General features: G+C 37.8%; 1 protein-coding gene across 1 annotated transcript; it reads right to left on the bottom strand.

The window, feature by feature from the left end:
* Positions 1–976: 976 nt before the first annotated feature.
* MNS1 (meiosis specific nuclear structural 1) lies at positions 977–19,412 on the bottom strand. The gene is made up of 10 exons (XM_077828234.1): positions 19,279–19,412; positions 18,427–18,651; positions 17,109–17,236; positions 13,787–13,889; positions 11,266–11,495; positions 10,177–10,393; positions 9,984–10,091; positions 6,883–7,140; positions 4,495–4,620; positions 977–1,919 (listed from the first exon to the last, which is right to left on the bottom strand). The coding sequence occupies exons 1-10, from the start codon at positions 19,279–19,281 to the stop codon at positions 1,821–1,823; spliced, it is 1,497 nt and encodes a 498-aa protein (XP_077684360.1). The 5' UTR covers positions 19,282–19,412; the 3' UTR covers positions 977–1,820.
* Between the last annotated feature and the right edge of the window lie 1,716 nt (positions 19,413–21,128).

Raw genomic sequence — 21,128 nt, 5'->3', positions numbered from 1 at the left:
TCTGACAATGTAGCAATAAACTTGAAAAACACTTAGAACTTTATTACTTAGGGAATGGAAGTGAGGATATAGATTTCATCTAAATGTTCTGTAATGTACATTTGAAAGTGTTCTACAAGTTTTCATGCATTTAATTTTTCCGATTTAAAAAAATGCCTAGAAGAGATTTTGCACAGCCTCAAACCTCTGTGACCCAAAATATAGACTGCTTTTCATTTTAAACATTTTCTGGTAATATGAACTAGAAAGTGAAACTCAACAGTACTGTTTTCTTATTCCAAGTGAGTCAAACTATATAGAAGAGAAACAGCAAAATCAAAATTTAGACTGGCATTTTTTAATCTAATGTAAATGCAGGACAGTCATCTTTAAATGACTTGTGTGCCATTTTTAAGATAATCATACAATCCATGCTGAAGTATGGCTCTGTGTCTACACTGATATCTGTAAATTTCCATAGATCAGCAAAATGACATTTTTGTTTAACAACTTTTAAACATTTGCTTAATATAACTTTACATTAACATACATCTGCTACAGTGTCCTGTCAAGGGACTATCTATCTTTAAATCTAGTAATAAGCCTCAATCTCATTAACAAAAAACATGAAAGTAAATTTTTACCAATTAGTGTTATGCTGGAAGTATGCTTGTGCAGAACAAGGGAACTGTGTGTTTTTTTTAAAAAAATAAATATGTGTATTCAGTAGCCTGGTTAATAATAACCTGCCTGCCCATAAGGAGTTAAATCAGAGGAAGCTGTCAGGGGAAAACAGGAACTGAAACAATGGCAAAGATCAGTTACTGTCTGAGAGACTACAGGTTCTTGAGGAAACAATGGGAAAGTATTAATGGGGAATACCCCTACCTGACTCCAGCAAGGCTGCCATGGTTTACTCTTCCCAAACCAACACCTAAGATATCGAAGATGATATTAAAACCTAAAATGCTGGCCTAAGGAAGAAGGGGTTGGGGGTAGTCAGCAGCTGCCTATGGGAACTCCCTGAGAAGACAGACTGGAGCAAGCAGCCTGTCTCTCCCAACCCAGCAACAGAGAGAACTGTTCTGAAGTTTCTAAGGAAAGATATGGTATAGTTAAGACCCATCCATATATGCTTTTATTTTAACCCTTTGTTCTGTGTGTTGTTTACCTTTGGGTGTCTAAACAATGCTTTGTTTTAAAGAAGCTGTTTTTGATTCACTTTAATCAGCTGCTGTAAGAGAAGGGGTTTACAGGTTCTAAATTGAATTAAGCTAAATCAAATTAAGGCCATTTTTATTCTAAATGAGTGTCGACAAAGAGATTTAGTGTAGTTTAATCACTTCAAATTCACACCTTTAGTTAATTCAGATTATTTTTCCTGAGTGTCCCTGTATGGACAAAGCCCAACTGTGGATAAAACTGCATAGTACCACACAGAGAGGAGTGAAAGTAGTGAACCTGTCCCCTGGTGCACTCGAGGAAATAAAAGTTTTACTTGTCCTGTGGTTGTGACAATACTCCTTCATAAGCTAAGACATTTCCTAATGTAACTGAATTCCTATAATCTGTCCATGAATCAGTTTCTAAAGTGAATTCCCTTAGCAAGTCCATTTTATTATGCATGCATTGTTTGAGAAATACTGTAATAGCAAAATTTATTGATCCAAACTGACTACAACATTGACTTAAAAACTGTAGATCTTGTAACCATTTAGAAAAAGCTTAGTACTAAAGCGAGACCCTTTCTCATAACATTAAACAAGAATTTCTCACTATTAACAGCATGTAGAAATAAGATGACATCTAGTGGTATGCAACAAAACAAATTATGGGGAATTTCAGTTATCTTCTGAATACACGTTCTCTTTTCTCTTCTGATAAGCCTTCCTAAACTCTTCACCAAGCATATTAACATCCTCTTCATCTTTGAGTATTCCCTGCAATTAAAGAGAAAGGGGATTAAACATTGTGAATGTTATTTAGCTCTTGTATATTTGGCCCAAGAATACATACATTATTCTTGACTGTATCTTAGGAATGTATATGCAAGGCACTATATAGAGTGGCTGTGGTACTATTATGAAATTTGAAAATAAAAAATGAGTGAGTAGGCTGTTCCTTTTGTAAAGAAGCACAATTTAGAGGTTGAATTTTATTTTAAACTGCTGTTAAGATGAGTCTTTAATAAGGAGGCTAAAAGTTATAAAAATCTTGCCTGATCGTTTTAGTTCTCAGTGGGGATGTGAAGTCAGTAAGGATAATGGCTTCTGCCATCACATAATAGGACAAGTATTATTTGTTTTTGATAGAGCTTATTACCAATGCAAGTGAGGATATGTACATAGCAGAAGTTATGCACGCACTAGCCTACTTTGAATCCAGCTAACAGAGGTAATAATAGCTGTGAAGACATCACAGCATGGGCTAGTGAAACGAGATGTCCAGGGTTCATGCGAGGCTTGTACTATCAGAACTGAAGGCCACACGGTGCTGTCTTTATTATGATTACCTGTGCTAGCGCTGGATTCAATTTAGCTTTAGGCTAGCCTATACACAGCTTTTCCTGTGTAAACATACTGGGTATTTCTTGGAAGGGCCACAGCACTGAACCAACCTGCCGGATTTATAAAAATCCAGGAACTGCATTAAAGAGACATTGGTCAGGTCACATCTGACCACAAACTTACGTTCTGTTAAAGTCAGTTATTACACAAAACAAAAGCCATAATTAGAATTTGAAAAAACAAATTCACTTTAACGATTTGCAATCCCAAATGGCGAACCATTATGCTAGTGCAAGACGATCTGAAAATAAAACAAACAAACAACTTTTAATGTCCCATGATGAAAGAATTATGTGTTATATTCTAATACTTATAACCTACACATGCATTTTATCAGTTTAATGCAGTTCAAATTTTTTTTTATTTCCTTATGTGTTCTCCTAAGGTGCACAACTGGCAAGTAAAAGTCAATCCCTGCTGCAATTATTTCTGGAATTTGGGCGGGGGAAATTCCACTTATCTTAATGTCTGAAAGCTAAACTTTAAGACATCTTCCTTTCATAATAACTCACTTCAGGAGTAAAAAGAACAGGAGTACTTGTGGCACCTTAGAGATTAACAAATTTAGAGCATAAGCTTTTGTGGGCTATAGCCCATTTCTTCAGATGCTGTAGCCCACGAAAGCTTATGCTCTAATAAACTGGTTAGTCTCTAAGGTGCCACAAGTACTCTTTTTCTTTTTGCGGATACAGACTAACATGGCTGCTACTCTGAAATCTGTCACTTCAGGAGTATACAGCATGTGTAAACAATACAATAGGTAAAGCTAAACCAACAAACCCAAAGAATGAAGGAAAGGAATGAATGCACACAGGAGATGTGCCTTCAACACCATGAGAAACACACGAATTCCCATCAGTTAATTAAAAAACCAAATGAAAAAAAAAGGCCTATCTGGCGTATCTTGATGTAATTATTCCCTCTCTGTAAGAACCACCACATTAGCAAAGGGTTAGGTAGAATTCGGAAATTCAACCTTCTAAGATTTACAAATTCACACCTGCGTGCTCTGAATTAGAATACAATTAATGAATAAATGTTAGGCGTCACATTTAACAGGGTATTTGCATATTTAGAAATATTAGTGTAAATCCTATTTCTTCAAGTATCTGATTAACCCCTGTTGTAGTTACAAATGTCTTGTGTTCATTCTGAATGCAAGCTCTCTGATCATCTGTGTAGTCTAAAAGAACAGGCATACTCCTGTTCTTTTTGCAGATACAGATTAACACGGCTGCTACTCTGAAACCTGTGTAGTCTAAGACACTCATTATAATTATACTTCAGCTACATTTCACAGTTCATTAATGTGAAGCAGTTCCTCCTTACCTTTTGAACTTTCAAACTGCTAGAATGAGGTTTGAGGTTCCTCTAAATACCTGAGTAATTTATTTCACTGCCACAGGTAAAGGGCTAGTTATCACGGAAAAAGGGCCAGATTCACTGTTAGGATCCATTCTCTGTATACCTTCCAGCAGCAGAAAGCTATTGGAAATTGTGACTGGGAAATACCTTAAGTTAAGGGTGACTTTCTGGCTGATTTAGAGCTGATGTATAAGCCTCCAACTCCAGCCCCGCTTCTCCTGCCATAGGGGATATGTTGGAGGAGGGAGAAACATGGCTGAATGTTCTGCACTTCAGCAATTCTCTGCTTCCCAGGACTCAGCAAGATCATGAGAAGCAGACTCAGCACAGCCTGCAGGCTGCCTTTGCTTATGCTAAGAGCTGGGCAGCCCCTCCAACCTCCACACAACTACAGAAAGCCAAAATGAGTTTTTGCTCTGTGTACCCCTCACACAGGCCTGCACTGAGTGCAGGAATGTAGCCGCAATATATTTTTTAAAAATTACATTAGTTACAGAAATTATCCTTGAAATAAAATAGTTAAGAGAAAACAGATTTATGGAATGAACATTTCAAGTATTAGGAGAAAATATAATTCACTTACTCTAGGAAGATACCCCAATAATTTAGTTGCATGTTCTTTAAGAAGTTTCTGCCTCTCTTCTTCAACAATTGCATGAATATTTCCTTGTCTTCTCTCTTCCAATTGCCTTTCTTCAAGTTCACGCTCCTACAGAAAACATCATGTCTTCATTACCCTTCTGTTTCTGTTTTATGAAAATTAATTTCAACCACATATATAAACTAGTAAAGAAAGTCTTTGTCAATAGAGCAAACCAGGGGCTTCCATTTTAATTGTTCAGCTTTTGCATCTTCTTGCAAGAAAGTAACAAGTTTTTTGTTATGATTGTTGCTGAAACAACACAAATTCAACATTTAAACAGGAGGAGGAGGCGGCTGTGAAGGAGCAAATTATTGTTTAAATGCATAATTTTAATCATTAGAAAACCTGAGATGAGAAATTATAAGCCTCTGAAAGATAAGAGTTTAAGTTACTTTGCTGCTTACATGTTTACAAAAGTCCCTCTTTAAAGACTAATACATGAAGATACAATTCCCTGTGATCTAAAAGTGTTTTCAAACAAGATAAAGTGTGTCCAGCAAAAGAAACCGGAAAAGAAAATATACGTTCTCACACTGATAGACAGGAAATTACACACATTAATCTACCACAAAGTACAGTTTATACATTGAAACCAACACTCATAATTCTCAATGATTTCAAGGTCAATTCTTCTTAGTTTACAGGTAAGCTTTTTCCTCCCCAAATGCCAACCCTGGACTCAACCTGAAACCTAGCAGTCAGGCAGGGTTCTTTCCTTCCAGTATATCAGTAATAAAGGTTCTACAGGCCAAACTGAATTCTCAGTAACATCCATACAACCCTGATTATCTTTAACAGGCTTGCACAGGTATAGCTGATTTGAAATTTAGTAAACAATTCTACTGATGTATAAAAAGGAACAGAACAGTACTAATGTGCAAAAAGCAAGAAACTCATCTTTGTTAATACAGTGAGCAAATGATACTGAATACACACAAGAAGCAGATCCACTGCATAAGAAAGTCATTTATACATAATCACTTTCAAAGTAAAATTGAACTTGTTAGACATTGCTTAGCACCTTTGACTATCATTTTAAAAAAAATTCAGATGAGGGAATCTCAGATAGCTACTGCAGGTGATATGTAATTGGATTTGTTTCATATATACAATGTTTGAGCAATTTATCTGTCAATTAAATCCTTTAATTCCTAATAATTTCCTTTAAGGAAATGTACATTCAGTATTGGTTTAAAGTCTAAATTGTAGTATGCTACACAGCCATGTACCCTTCAGTATTTAAAATAGTGTAATGGCCTTTGATAAATCAAAACTATGATGAAGTGCTAAGATTCTGGAGCAAACATATTTAAATGTCATTTTCAATAGATTGATTTTGTGTTTGTCACTTTTTGCGATAAGAGCCATTAAATCTGGTACTGAGTGTTTTAATATGAAACAAATGTTTTACATTTAATAATGATTTTGTATCTCTACCTACCTATAAGTATTTGAATATGTGTTTTAAGTCGAAGGAGAATGTTAAAATATCCAAGATAAGAAAGGTGCTTTTTGACTCCAAAGCTAATATACTGCTATTTAGTTGGATTAACATGTGATATGTCATCTACTTTAAACAGATATGGAAAATTTTCATACTGTGTATGTGAGTATAAATTAGAGTAATAACTTTCCCCCTTATATTTTACTCTACTATAGAAATAAGATTCAGTGAATCAGTTCACATACTTTTACTCCTAATTTTGTATGTAAAACATCTAGACTGATTACATTCCCCTTCTTTGAGTGTGAGCCAAGTAAGTGAACATTAACATGAATCTGCTTCCTTTCCTGTGCTATGATTCCTTTGGAAAGAGATGCTTAAATCTCAAAAGGGAATTTTGTAATTTAAATTTTTAAAATAAATTCTTTGGACTAAACCATCATTTTAAGACAACAGCATGTTCGATTTTTAAATTAATGCTGAATAAGTAATTAATTAATTAATTTAAAGTAATTAAATTAAAACTGAATAAGTAACCTAAAACACCACACTAAACCCTTGTTGTGGCAAGTACGTATGCTAGCATTGACCCCTGCAGAGTCTGTTGACTTCAACAGAGTTCCCTGTGTACATAGAGATCCAGGATAGTGGATCTACTTGCTGGATCAGGGCCTAAATTAATACATTCATTGAAAGTTTAGCCAAAATTAGGTGACTTTTCTCCCTGCAAAATAAAAAGCAAAAAGAATTCCCCATTCCTTGATTAAGGATATGGAAAGGAAAGCAGCAATCCTAACAAACTGCTGCAAATATTGTCTCATAATTTTAGTAAGCTTTAGATCATATTGAAATCTACAGGAGAAAAAAAAAGAGAATCTCCTTACTTTGTCTGCAAGGAACTGTTTGTGACGCTCTTCAATAAGTTTTTCCACTGCCTTTCTGTGCTCAAGTTGTTTCATTCTTCGTTTCTGAGCATTCATCTGTTCAATGCGATCATCCTCTGCAAACTTCGCTAACATCTTCTGTCTGAAGGTCTCTTCTTCTTCTTGCAAAGCTTGTAGTACTATCTTCTTGAAGGCTAATTGTGCTTCATATGTTTGCCTTAACTCTAGACGCTGCCTAATTCTCTTCTCCATTTCTGCCTATAGAGAAAAGCCAACAAAATGCTAATACACTGCAAACACTGTGCACCATATCTACCCATACTTACATCTTTGTATCCTTGCATCCAGTTAAATACTGTCAACCAGTCTATGTTTAAACCCATAAGGAGGGGCTCAGGTAAGTATCTGAATTGAAATAAATAGTATATTCCTGGGGTCCTACAAGATTCTCCCATTCTTCAAAAAGATTTTTACATTAGGATTTGCATTTGTTTATTGGGGCTGTCATTCCTAAAACCAGCAAGGATGGTATTAGGGAAAAAGTGTATACTGTAACTATACAGTGCAGGATAAGTGCCATAAAATGCTGACCCTTCTAATGCCTTCTCATTTAGCCACAGTAAATATGACTTAATGGAGGATCAAGCAAAGAAGTTGATATATTTTGCTATTTTGTCATGTGACATTTGAAAAACAACATCTGGGATAATCTTCTCTGGAACAATCTTTTGGATTATTTATTGTAACTGTGGTCTTCCAGAATAAATAAGTGCACTTCAGAATTATGTAGAAGTGGTAGACATTCCATAGTCAAGACTGCAATGGTATTTCTATTATAATTCCAGTATTGTCATATGCCCTCTCTAAATCCACAAAAGAATCTAAAACTGGTAGGTTAGGTCTGGGGCAAATGTAAAATTTTTCTACAAAGTGAATTGAACAAGCTACTCCTGAATGGCATCCTAAAAAAATTTATGTTAAGAACTCAAAGTCTGATTTTTTTTTTTGGCACCACCATGTAGCGAAAAAAACCCAAGCTAGTAGCATGCACCAGACTCATCTATTTGTGATCTAGGGCACAAGTGCGAAGTCTAGTTGATTAAACCTGAATTTTCAAGTTATTGACATTTTCAAAGAGAATGGATCATTAGCTCCAACAAACTGTCATAAGAATATCTGAGACCTAAACTTTTTAAAAATAGTCTCCAGCTCTCTTCCATGCAAAAGTAAACCTCAAAATGTAAACCAATTGCCAAAGAGGCTTGTCAGTGGCAAAAAGATTCTCTCTCTCCCACCCCCCGAACTGAAGTCAATTGAACAAGCTGTTCGTAAGTTAAGAACACATTTTTAAAAAAGGCAATGGCCACCACAGTTAGAAACTAACTTTTTTTTTTTTTTTTTTGGCCAGATCCTAGTTTGATAATGGAAGGGGATACAATTTAAATTAAGTTTATCCAATGCATCTCACCCTAATTCCCCAATTCTTCAAGATACAGGATGCTTGTTGGGGCACCTCAGAAATCACAACGGACTCACTGAATTCCCTCACAACCACCCCCAAACTACCAACAGCCTCATTAGAGTTAGCAGATCCAAACAAGCTTAAATAGAAAGAGGAGTACTTGCTTTTTGCTGATACAGACTAACACGGCTACCACTCTGAAGCTTAAATAGGGATGTCAGCCCATGAACAATTCTAAAGGGGGATTGTTGAGGGAGAATTATACTAGGTGGATGGTGGGAGGGTGGTACTTGGCCCCAGAAGAGCATTCTAAGACTCTCAGGGAGAGGTTAACAGACCTGCTCACAAGTTTCCTAGGGTATGTCTACACTGTAGCTGGGAGCAAGCCTTCCAGCCCAAGCAGCATGAGTCTCTACCCAGGCTGGGAGGCTCACTCCCAGCTGAGTGCAGACATGCCTCTGGAGAGCTCTTGGGCTATCACCCAGATGGAGCATTACTCCAGGCATTTCCCAAGGTCTACAAGCAGTGATCCTGCAGAAGCATTGAAGGAAAGGAAAAAAGGAATGCCCTGAGATGTACTGCCTTCCATACCCATCTTACTCTCCCCATTATCCCCTACACCTCAATTTCCACAACAGTGGAATTCTCTTCCTGTGCATATCAAGAGGGGAGCAAGAGTGAGGCTCCATTTCTGCAGACTTCAAAGTCATCTTGCCTGTCACCTTTCTGCTCTCCCCAGTGTCACATTAGGACTATATCAAATATTAATACATGTTCATACAAATAACCTTTAAGTTGATGTTAAGACTGGCAGTATGTATCAATAGCTTAAGGATAAAATCCTTACAAGAACACTGAACAAATAAACCATTAAAAAGTCAAGAAATTCAACATTATAATTAAACACGAAAGAAACTTAAAACCCTTGAAAGTATGGAAATTCATATTAAAAGTAGCCAAACTGCTTTAAGTACTTGTTACCATCTTAAACTTGGAACCCAACTTTCAAATGCAATAAGCATAAACCTATATATAAGTCTTGTTTGCGAGATAGCAGCTGCCAAAGTCATGTCAGAATTGATGGTGTACAAAAATGCAAGATGGTAATCATAACATCATTTTATAGTTTGATATTTTACAAATACTAGAGCTTCCACTTTGATGGATGCTGTTCAAATTTTTTCAGGATCAAACTTTTCTAAGCACTGGTCCTGCACCAGTCATCAAAAGGAGTAAAACAACCTAAATTACAGAGTTGGCTAACTGAGTTTAGCTAGTGCTGTAAATACTTGGCAAGATACTTCATTATTGTATATACACTACTAAATATTCTTTTCTGTACTTCTTTGGGACTATGCCCCATTATGTCTCTGAATCTTCTGCAAGAAATATGGCAACATCATTATCTTTTGCCTCCTATCCACACTGGTTTATCTGTGCCTGAACTATTAAGGTAACACAAAACACCACTTAAAGGAGCCCACTGCATGAAGGGCCAAATTCTCACATTAGATCCTTGTGCCAGCTCCCACTGGAACTCTTCAGTGGAAGACCCATGTGCATATCTAACAGGAAAATTTGGTCCTGGGAAAAATATTATACTTTATACTTATTGTTTTAACCACTTGCAAACACCTACCATCTCCCTTTTTCTATCTGCCTCAGCTTGTTCCTCAAGATATAGCTCTTGTCGCACTTGTTCCAGGTCTTCACGCTCCTGTTGCTCTCTTTCCAGATTCTGCGCAATCTATTAAAACACGAGTAAGAAACGTTTTTAAATGACATATCAACATTTTGTAAGATTTCAAAGTTTTTAGTAGCTATTCTAATACCATGTTCTGCAGCTTTTGTTTTCTTTCCTCACTTGCTTGAGCTTTAGCCATCCGATCTTCTTCTCTTTGCTGCTGCATGTTGGCAAACTCCATTATTTTCCAATTTTCTGCTTCCATTTCTTCACGCTTCTTTCTCCTCCAAATAGCCTGTTCTTTTTTAAATTCTTCTATGTATTTCTGAGTTGCTCTCATTTTCTCTAACTTGAGTTGTCTTTCCCTATATGAAGGTACAAAAATGTAAATACCTAAATAATTCTTCTAAAAATTATACCTTGATTTTTATTAATATACTCTCACTCCTTGTAAATAACATATCCCCTTAGGGAAAAAAAAATAGGTGCCTAGTGTCCCAAAGACCCTCCCAATTGCCTATTATTGTACTCCATCTAAAAGAAGTTCTTATGCCATAAATACCTTTCTTCGGGTGGTTTAAGGCTATAAATAGCTACTCTACAGAACTTGGCACTGTGCCCAGGCATACGCCAACAGAGAGCAGATCATGTGGCACAGTTTAATATCATTGGCTGAGCTCTATTTTGGAGTTGTAAGCTCCAGGAAACATACTTTAAGAGCAGAAATGTTTCAGAAAGCAGAAACTCAATTGTCTTCCTGATTAACTTAAATCAGCCACCCAGAATAAAACCTCCTTCCCCTAGCCATTCCCAAGAGCCAAGCTGCCACATACAACAGTCTCGCTGGATAGGTGAGTCTGTGTCAGGTAGGCATGTGCAACCATGAAAGGTTGAAATCTGTGTTATGTAGCCATTTCTGGGGTAAAGAAAATCAAGGAAGTACTCCTTGAAATAAGCTGCAGACTTCACAACTGGTCAGCAACAGCACAACCTGACCTGGACGACAAAAGTACTTATGCCCAAATCAGGAAAAACACATGCTTCAATCCATTCCTATTCAGGAAAATACTTAAGGATGTGCTTAACTTAAAGCATGTGCTTAAGCACCTTTCCTGAATAGAGATGCTTTCCTGAATTGGGGCCACATTTTGTGAAATAAACATACACAAATTAGTTCATCTTATATGTGATCACATGAACATTTTTGCTAAAAAATACAAAACCAAAAACAACTAACATTTGGTCTTCCTCATAGATCTTCCTTATGATTTCATCAATCATGAGTTTTTCTTTTAGAAACTCCTCATAAGCATCCTGCTTCTTTTTTTCTTGTTCCTCAAGCTGTTTCTCCAGTTCTTGCTGATAAAGTATTTTCTCCTTATTTCGCCTCAGTTCTGCAGAACTCTCTTCCATTATCACCCTTTCCTGCTCTTCCTTCATCTTTTGTGATATTTCAGCATCACGTTTCTGTTGTTAAAAACATTGTAAGATTTTTCCCTCCTCTCTTACGAGTATAATCTGGAATGAAAAACTATAAAGTATATACAAGCAATCTTATAGCATCTTATTGTATCACAAAAATGAAGTGAATGTTTTTATCCTGAAAGATGACCTAAAAATATAATTACCAACGTGTGTTGAATTATCAGGTAAGGGATGAGCACATATTACCCCAGCACCTAAAAGAAGATATGTATGTAACACTATGCAGAATGCCTCTCACAGCCTAGCTATTGATGAATTCTGAAAGGTCACTGGAATATGGTGGCTTAGCTCTGCAGACCATCTTTAATAAAAATGTTTTCTTTCTAGCAAAATACATCAAAAGAAAAAGGTACTAATTTAGAATGATGACATAATCAAAGTTACCTGCCTGTTTGTCAGCATTATCACACACATTAACAGCATCCACAATTGTTTTCTGAAATTCTTTAAATATACATTTAATAGCAATAAAATTTCCACCAGTGTATTTCTAAAATCACCACACTAACCACCCACTGTAAAAATGCACTGTTGCTGTTTGCTATAGCTTAATTCTGGGAAGGGATCATGTTGCAAAAGAAGAGACTGTGTTAAACATTTAAAATAATTTGATATTATATTTCACCATTCAATTTAATTAACTATTGCTCTGATTGTTGCTATAAACTAAGCTTCTTTGCTATGGTCAAATACTATCAACTAATTAGCCTTTCATAACAAAATAAGATCTACAACAAATTATTAGACCCTTAACTCTAATGACATTTGAGATAAATCAGCTTCACAATTAGGCTAACTTTAAGGGAGACACTTTCAGCATAGTTGCTTATTTTCAGCTGTTGCTGAGAATGAGGAGGATGAACCTGCTCCAACTTAAGTGAAAGACAAAACAGGCTGATTTCAATGACAGCTGGATCAGTCTCTTACTTTCCATGCACCACAATGATTATTCAGCCTCTTAACTCAATTTTGAATTTGTACACAGTGGTAAATACAAGCCTGCATATTTGACTTGCTGGCTAATTAGCAGCGATGAAAAATAGGAATGAAGACTTTATCATATACAAAAAGGTTTAAATTCTAGTTGTTACAGTACCTAGTCTAGAAATCAAAATAATTCCTGTCATTATGTAAAAATAAATATTTTAGTCATTGGTGTTTACGCTATCAAAAGTCAACAGCATAGTTCCTACCAAAGGGCTCTCTTCCAGTCATCTCTAATTCATCATGGCTTCTGACCCAGGGAGTCTCTGTAAGCCTCCTGGGCTGCACACTCATGGAAACAGTACTCTTTTTAAGGCATAGAATCATCATACCAAACCATCAGAAAATGCCACATAATGTCAAAGTTGGCATTACATCCGGGCTGCTCTTCTTCACACAGAGACATACTTTCATATGGGAATCAGGCTCTTGGGAATAACATAAGGAAATATACTTAACAAGCTAAGTGTGTTCCCTTATGTTCTAGCATGGGGTGGGTGAATCAGCCAGGCTATTTTAACTGACAATTTTAATGGAGAAGACAGAATGAGGGAATTTCCTGCATTTGTGTCAGAATGCTATCTGTAACAGATGGCAGAAGTGCCCCCCCCCCCATTTCTAGCCACTAGGATGTGGGAGGTAGTGCTCAATCCTGGCAGGTAATTCCTCCTCTTCCCCACAATGTCACAATATCTCCTCACCCAACAAGGCTACCAATTAAGTTACTGACTGGAATAACTCCAGCAGGGTGGAAAGAAATAGAAAATTTGATTGAAGACATGGAGTAGGAGTGTGCAGGCAATGTGGAACTGAGTTAAATCCCAATACACTACTGCCAACCCAGAGCTGCTCTACAACCCCCAGGAGAATATAAGAATTTGGAGGTTGTCCTGATGCAGAGCACTGTGTCTCCTGAATACATCCACAAGCAAACAGCAGACTGCTCAGGCTGCAAAGAGGCAAAACAGTTTTGTAAGACTTGAATTCAGGAAAGTGTCCCTATTCACAAGTGCATTTAAACACATACTTATGTCCCACTGACTTTAGGGGAACTTACGCACGTGCTTTAAAAAGTGACTTTCCTGAATTGGGACCTATGAGTTTTCTAAGACATTTGAACATACAATTCCTCTTTACTGGAATTCAATTAGTTTTCTTCAGGAAATCATTTCACATTTTTATTATAATAGACCAAAAGTCTTTAATACTATTCTATTTTTCTTCTAGGATGAGGTTATTTAACACAATAAATGGACCTTTGTTTAGTGAAAGTCAGAAAAACAAATTACCATTTTCTCATATCTTATAGCTTCTTTTTCAGCAATCTGGGCAGCCCTTTCCTTATTCATATAAGCAGATTTCAGTTTCTTCTCTAATTCTCGAAGTTCAAGACTGCAAAAACAATTTTTTTTGTCAACGAGAATGAAAAAAATTGAAGTTAATTGAGTTGCAGGAATGTAAACTGCGCGAAAAATTCGGCCCATTACATAATACATAAATCGGAGGCCAGATCAAGTGTTGGAGAGCTGAGATGACATAGCACTGGACATGAAGTCAGAAATGGACCAGCAGCTGAACTCAAATTAAAACTGAAATAAGGGGATAGAATGGTTTTAAAATAAAACTATATTGAGAACTGTACATTTTTTTCCAATATTTATGACAACCTACAACAGTTTGCAGATGGTGAGCTACTAAAGCAACTGCTGCTTCACTTTATTATTGCTGTTTCCACATTATTTAACTGTACTAAGTGTCAAGTATTAAAGGACATCAGCATTAATTAAGAACCAACTAAGAAATGTAAAAAGAAATCATGCAGTTGGGCACCTGTTTAGATGTGCATGATAGTTTACAGATATTTAGTTAAAATTAGAAAAAATAATTAAAATAGGTATGTTTCACATGTAAAAAGAATAGTACAGAAAGATAATGTCTAAGAAACATAGGCAAGATAGAAAAGAAGATGGAGAGTTGATGAGAAATACTTTAAGACTTTTCCAAGAAAGAGGGAAGAAGTCTATGCTAGATGGTGGAAAGAAGAGAGACAAAAGATCTGTGTGGAGGATTTTTAAAAATGGGGGAAATCCTGGCCCTATCTAAGTCAATGGCAAAATTTCCACTGACTTCAGATGGACCAGGATTTCACTCATGGAATGCAAATTTAAAGTGAAGCTTGAAATGAAGACAAATTATTTGAGGATGGAGTTATGATTTTTTGTACATACTGGAGTTTGGAGAGGTAGGATTTGAAGAGCCATAGAGATAAGCGATACCACAGTCAAACAAGACAAATGGAAAGCATAATGAGGAGCTGGTATCAATGGTCTTTTGTTTACCGCAAAGTTATAAAAGGCTATTCTAAAACCTTTTTCATAGAGGCCAACTTGAAGCTAGAGTGATCACTGACAGAACAATCACTAAGCTTCTTTCCCTAACTAATATACAGTATTCAAGGATTAACCTGGATTCCTACTTATCTTGACTTTAAATTGCTGCATAAACTGGTAGTATCTTTTTAATTCTATCTAATCTCCTCAATGTCAATGTCATTTAATAATCTACTGACATGATATCCACTTGCTACATTGTATTTTGTAACTAGCAGCTGTAAAAATCATTAATGCTCTGTCCTCCTCATTGAAATAGCTAGCCATTGTTCCTCATCATAATTTTGATGTAGGCTAGAAATGAGCTGGTGAACACAGAAGATGGTGCATGCTTGGACTATTATTGGAGATATGTAATTCAAGCATTGCACTACATGACCAGCTGCCACTTTTGAAGTTATATGGGAAACTGTACTAATGCTTAAAAAAACCCAACAAGCTCTGGTATTCCATGTCATTCTGTCTTTAATTTTATCAAGCATACCCCCCAAAAAAGAAAAACCACTTTTCTTGGACAAGGTTTTTTGAATGGTATCATTGAATGAGAGGAAAAGTATTCGTTCAGTAAGGTTTGAACTGGTTCTTATTTTAACCATATTAACATTCTTAAGCACATGAGTAATTAAAAAATCATTTAAATATTGTGTTTCTAAAACTGATGTGGCTATTCCATTTTAAAAGGAAACTTATCCCTCTGTTAAAGGAGTAGAAAAACTAAACTAATTTTAAGGGACAAATTCTTCCCCTAGTGCAACTCTTATTGATGTCAATGCTTATTTGTATACTCATGTTTGAAGGCAAAATTTGGCCCTAAAAATCTTCAGTTTCTAACAAATCAGAATATTTAAAAAATATCTTTCTTACTAACTTTTTAAAAATTGACGTGAATTACTTAAAATCTGTGCTTTAAATGCTTTAAATTTATGAAAAATCGGCACTGCTGAAACCACACACAGAATTTTGTCTAGTCTGTTAACACCAATAGTATGTTAATAAGGAGTTAATGTTACAGTCAGGGCTTGTAATTTTCCATGATTCCATAGCTGTGCCAGAGCATGACAGATTTCAGGACTGATCATGAAAACTGTCAGTTGTCAAACGTCTTCCCGCATTCCTCTTCCCGCACTCCACTTGCCTCTTTTTCTTTGAGCGGGGGGAGCAATTAACTTTAAAAAGATTTTTAAAATGGGCCAAAGAGTAGCAGCCATGAAAGAGTCAGAAAAAAGAGACAAGAGAGAGTGAGAGGGAAAGAAATAGAAACTTCATTGAAATTGACCAGAATTGTAAATAATGAAAGTCTGTCACTCTGCTGTCCCGACTGACTTCTCATTCCAGATTAGATTTAAACTCCTTGCCTGCTAGAATCCACCAAATTCTATCTTGCCTCCATCTCGTCTCTTGCCACTGTGTTGCTTGGGGTCCCTGATTCTGCTTCCTTCTTTGTCCTCTTTGTATCCTCCCCACACACAACTGTTTTCTCTCCCTTCCACCTGTGTCTGAAATGTCCTCCCCAATTTTGTATGCTTTGCAATCTTCCTATTCTTTTAATCCCTCCTCAAAACCCACCTCCTCTCCACAGTTTCTCCAAAAATGAACCACCTTCCCTTACCAATCTAACATACATACATTAGTCTTAAAAAAAAGAAACCAGGCATGATGTCCCCTTCAAAAACTAACAGGCTCATAATCTTAGAGCATGTCTTCACTGGCAACGTTAAAGTGCTGCCGGGGCAGTGCTTTAACATGGCTTGTGTAGTCATGGCACAGCACTCGGAGAGAGCTCTCCCAAGCGCTCTAAAAAGCCCACCTCCACAAAGATGCACTGTTTACACTGGCAAATTACAGCACTGAAACTTGCAGCGCTTGGGGACTGGGGGGGGGGGGGGGGGGGGAAGGGGCAGTGTTTTTTCACACCCCTGAGTTAGAAAGTTGCAGCGCTGTAAGGTGCCAGTGTAGACAAGCCCTTAGTTTATTTAAACTTCCCTCCCTTGCCTGAGGGCACCTTTCACTGCATCCTATCCTGTGGCATCTGAATTAGGGCTCAACCCCAGTTGTAAAACAAAACAAAATAATAAATGGAAATTATTCCATTACTTCAATATAAATAAATAGGTTTTGAAATACAATTTTCAAAATTCAGCATGAATCAGTTTTACAGTACTGGAATTTTATTTATGAATTAAAAATGAGATTACTGTATTTATTCTATGTTTAAAAATACCTGTTCTCTCTTATTTGCTGCCTCATTTTTTCATCTTTAAGTTTTTCATAGTTTAATCTTGCCAACTCAGTTGCCAGTCTTTCTTCCTGCTCCAGCTGCAGCTCTTTCAGTTTTTTGTTTTCTTCTGCCTGACCAGAGCAAATAATTTCTGTAACAGTTTCCCCCGCAGACATTTCATACACTCATTCTCTTAAACAGATTGATAATAAGAATATTCAATTATAAAAGTCAATTAAAAAACAAGATTTGGAAAGGACATAAATGCTCACACTTTGGAGCATAAACCAACCTCTAAGTGTTGAGGCTGGGAGAAAACTTTCCCTTGGGACAAGTTACACCATAACTGCCTCCTTGCAGGGTTTCTTCCTCTGAAATAATTAGGGCTGGAAAATGTCTGGGACAGGATGATGGATCATGGTTTGATCCACCACAGCAATTTGCATCGAGCTGTACTTGTTTTTCAATTAACAAGCCATGTTCTTTCCTTATGTGCTGTTACTGTGCTAGAATGTGATCCATACGAATTTAAATATAATGCATGTTATAAAGCATGGCATGGGTGCATTAATATATATTGAGGATGAGGGACATGCCATAAAACCTATAGTAACATTCAGTAGATTACTGTTTTGAAGGTAGACAATGCAATCATAATAGAAATTTCTTATAAATATAGGACAGGTAAGGAATAAAGCAAATTAATCTGGACATTTGGAAAAGAAAGAACCATTTGAAAATGGAATAGTTTACTTTCTTCGGGGATCTATCACTGCAATTACTCTGGAACAGATTAAATAATGCTTCTGATCACATCTATTACAGTTAAACATGATATATTGTGTTAATGTACAACTGTAAATATATACATACACACGCTTTGGATGGCTCTAGTGTACAATATGTATTTATAATGTACAGCTTTAAAGAATACCTTTCTCTAGACTAAATGCTATGTTCATATATATCTTTTGTCTTCAGTGAACAAAATTACACTATGATATTCATATAGCCTGTTATTCTGTCCATGTTACCATTTTGAAACTCTTACATATAAACGCAATGAAAACTATAAGAAGCCCTGCAAATTACTCACTCTGCTATGTTGCCTGTAACATTAGCTAAATAATAGTAGGTTTGGGAACTTTTAGACATTGATTATTTTACGCATATGTTTTATCCTTCACTCCAACCCTTTATATGTTGCATGTCATCTTAGGTTGTGAATTTTCCCAAGCCAGAACAGTATCTTCATGTGCGTATGTGTGAACAGCAACTAGCATATGTGATAGACACCACCGGAACACAAATAAGTACTCACTTTTTGAATAGCTTCCTCCATCTGCCTTTCATACTCTTCATCTTTCAGCAATCTTGAGAGTCGCTTCTGATCAACCCGTTCCTCAGCTTCCAGCATCACCTCCAATTGCCTGATTCTCTCCACCTTTTTTTCATGTGCCAATTGGAGGAGATCTTTGTGATACAACTCCCTCATCTTTTTCTGATTCAGCTGGGCAGCATTCAGCCGGGGAGGCCTCATCGACTCCTGCGTGGGGGAAAAAAGGAAGAGTTTTGTAACGGAGCACAGATACAATGCTGTAGGGATGCTCAAAGTGACAGGAATTGGGCCAAGGGCGCCCTCTGGAGACTCATGACAGAATAATCTAGGTTTCAGAGTAGCAGCCCTGTTAGTCTGTATTCGCAAAAAGAAAAGGAGGACTTGTGGCACCTTAGAGACTAACCAATTTACTTGAGCATGAGCTTTCGTGAGCTACAGCTCACTTCATCGGATGCATACTGTGGAAACTGCAGAAGACATGCATCCGATGAAGTGAGCTGTAGCTCACGAAAGCTCATGCTCAAGTAAATTGGTTAGTCTCTAAGGTGCCACAAGTACTCCTTTTCTTTTTGAGAATAATCTAGGTTCAAATTCTCCTTCACTTACCGCACAGTCCGATTTATCGCAATATTTATAACGACACATAATTACCTCAAATGCCATCGCCAGGAGTGAATGAGGTAGGACCAGGCAATGCACACAATGCAGCAGGCATGAAGCGGCAGCCTTCCGCCCCATCCCGCTCGGACCAGGGCCTCGCCGCTCTCCCCTACCCTCCCATCCCGCTCGGCCCAGAGCCTCGCCGCTCCTCCACACGGGTCACTGCTAACTCACCATCCTCTCACAGGCAAAGAGACCGCCCGGCGAGGAGCAACCGCTAACGGACTTTAGCGCCCTACGGCCTGGAGCCCTGGTCGGCCTCTCCCCTCCCCGCCCCAAACCTGTAGCGCCCGCGCGCCGTTTGGGAACCGAACCCGTTGCCCTGGTAACAAGCGGCGGCTCCAGCTTCCAGGCCGGCGCAGGCACCACCTACTCGAAATCCGCGCTCCGATTGGACAAGCGGGCGGCCCAACGACGCTCAGCCTTCTAGAGACAGAATGCGCCATCGCTAAGCAACCGCCCTTTCCGGCGTTGGCAATCAGGCAATAGGACCTCGCAGTGAGGGGCCAGCGCCACAGCTCTCTACAGCAACGGGCCGGAGCCTGATCCCGATCCCCGCTGCACCGGCCTCTATAGAAAATGCGGGAAGGGCTGACCACAGGGCGTAGCAGAGTAGGGCCTTGATGAGGCCTCGAGCCCTGGCCGCACTACAAATACCGAATAGAAAACGGGGGCTGGCCCCGCCAGGGCGGCCGTAGGAGCGGGGCCCTCTCGCAGGTCCTCCTGCAGACAGGTGGGGCAGAGTGTTGCTGTGGGAAAGGAGATGCCATTCTAGGTCCTCGGCCAGTGGTGCGCAAACTAGGGGGGGGTGAAGAAACTTTAGACTGTCAACCTTTTAAAAAACAAACGTACAAATAAAAGAACAGGCTGGCTTATTTTAAACAATTTTCATAAGTACAGTAGGCCTATTATGCCTTTAAAATTAATTTGGAAACTCACTAATTTAAAAACTCTTAATGATTAACAATTGATATTAAAAAACAAAGTGGCAACATATAATAATAATAACGGAGAGCCCAAGACCTCTTGAATGAGTCAGATGCTCCGAATGATTAGTCTTATCTCTGCAAAAAGAAAATGAGTACTTGTGGCACCTTAGAGACTAACAAATTTATTTGAGCATAAGCATCCGATGAAATGAGCTGTAGCTCACGAAAGCTTATGCTCAAATAAATTTGTTAGTCTCTAAGGTGCCACAAGTACTCATTTTCTTTTTGCAGAAATAAGACTAATGAGTACTTGTGGCACCTTAGAGACTAACAAATTTATCTGAGCATAAGCTTTCATGAGCTACAGCTCACTTCATTGGATGCTTATGCTCAAATAAATGTGTTAGTCTCTAAGGTGCCACAAGTACGCCTTTTCTTTTTGCGAATACAGACTAACACCACTGCTACTCTGAAATCTCATCTCTGTGTTTCCACTCCACCTTCCAGTTTCAGATTACAGGTAATGCAAAAAAACCCAAAACAGTTTCAGATTACAAATAATGGAAGCGAGGGGGACAACAACAAATTATGTGAATGGTAAACAGGGGGGAGGGGCACGACTGGAAAAGTTTGCACACCACTGTCTTAGACAGCGAGGGAACATTGCTCTGTTAATGCACATGAAAGTGGCTAACTACAGCCATAAGCATTCATAATAACCATCAGATTTACTAAGGACCTCTTCATTTTTACAAACATTTGTGTAACAATGAATATCCAGTTGCCTCCTATTTAACAATTACCAGAGTGATCCCCACTGAGGTCAGCTCTTTCTGTCTAGTAAAGGCATGGCCCTAACTTCAATGAAAAATGTTTTAGCTCTGTCCTCACAAAAGTAGCTGCCCCAGTACTTTTCAGTGAGGACATAGGGTGGTTTTCTACAAATATCTATCTTCTAGCATCTTTAGAATTTAGCATCTATGGAACCTATATTTATGCAACTCTCATGTAGTCCCCAAAATCACATTCAGGACTCATGAGACAGATAGGAGTAGGTTTTAGATACATCATGACGACATTTCCTTCCTGCAATTT

This window comes from Eretmochelys imbricata, chromosome 10, assembly GCF_965152235.1.
Source record: "Eretmochelys imbricata isolate rEreImb1 chromosome 10, rEreImb1.hap1, whole genome shotgun sequence".
Taxonomy (NCBI): Eukaryota; Metazoa; Chordata; order Testudines; family Cheloniidae; genus Eretmochelys; species Eretmochelys imbricata.
Note: the sequence above shows the minus strand (reverse complement) of the source record. Positions and strands in the feature narration are given on the sequence as shown.

Excerpts from the sequence above, each read along its gene's own strand:
- MNS1 (XM_077828234.1), bottom strand. Across the intron at positions 17,237-18,426 it reads TGGAGGAAGCTATTCAAAAA|GCAGAAGAAAACAAAAAACT; the intron begins GTGAGTACTTAT and ends TGCTCTGGTCAG. Across the intron at positions 10,394-11,265 it reads ATCTATGAGGAAGACCAAAT|GGAAAGACAACTCAAGTTAG; the intron begins GTTAGTTGTTTT and ends ACCTTCATATAG.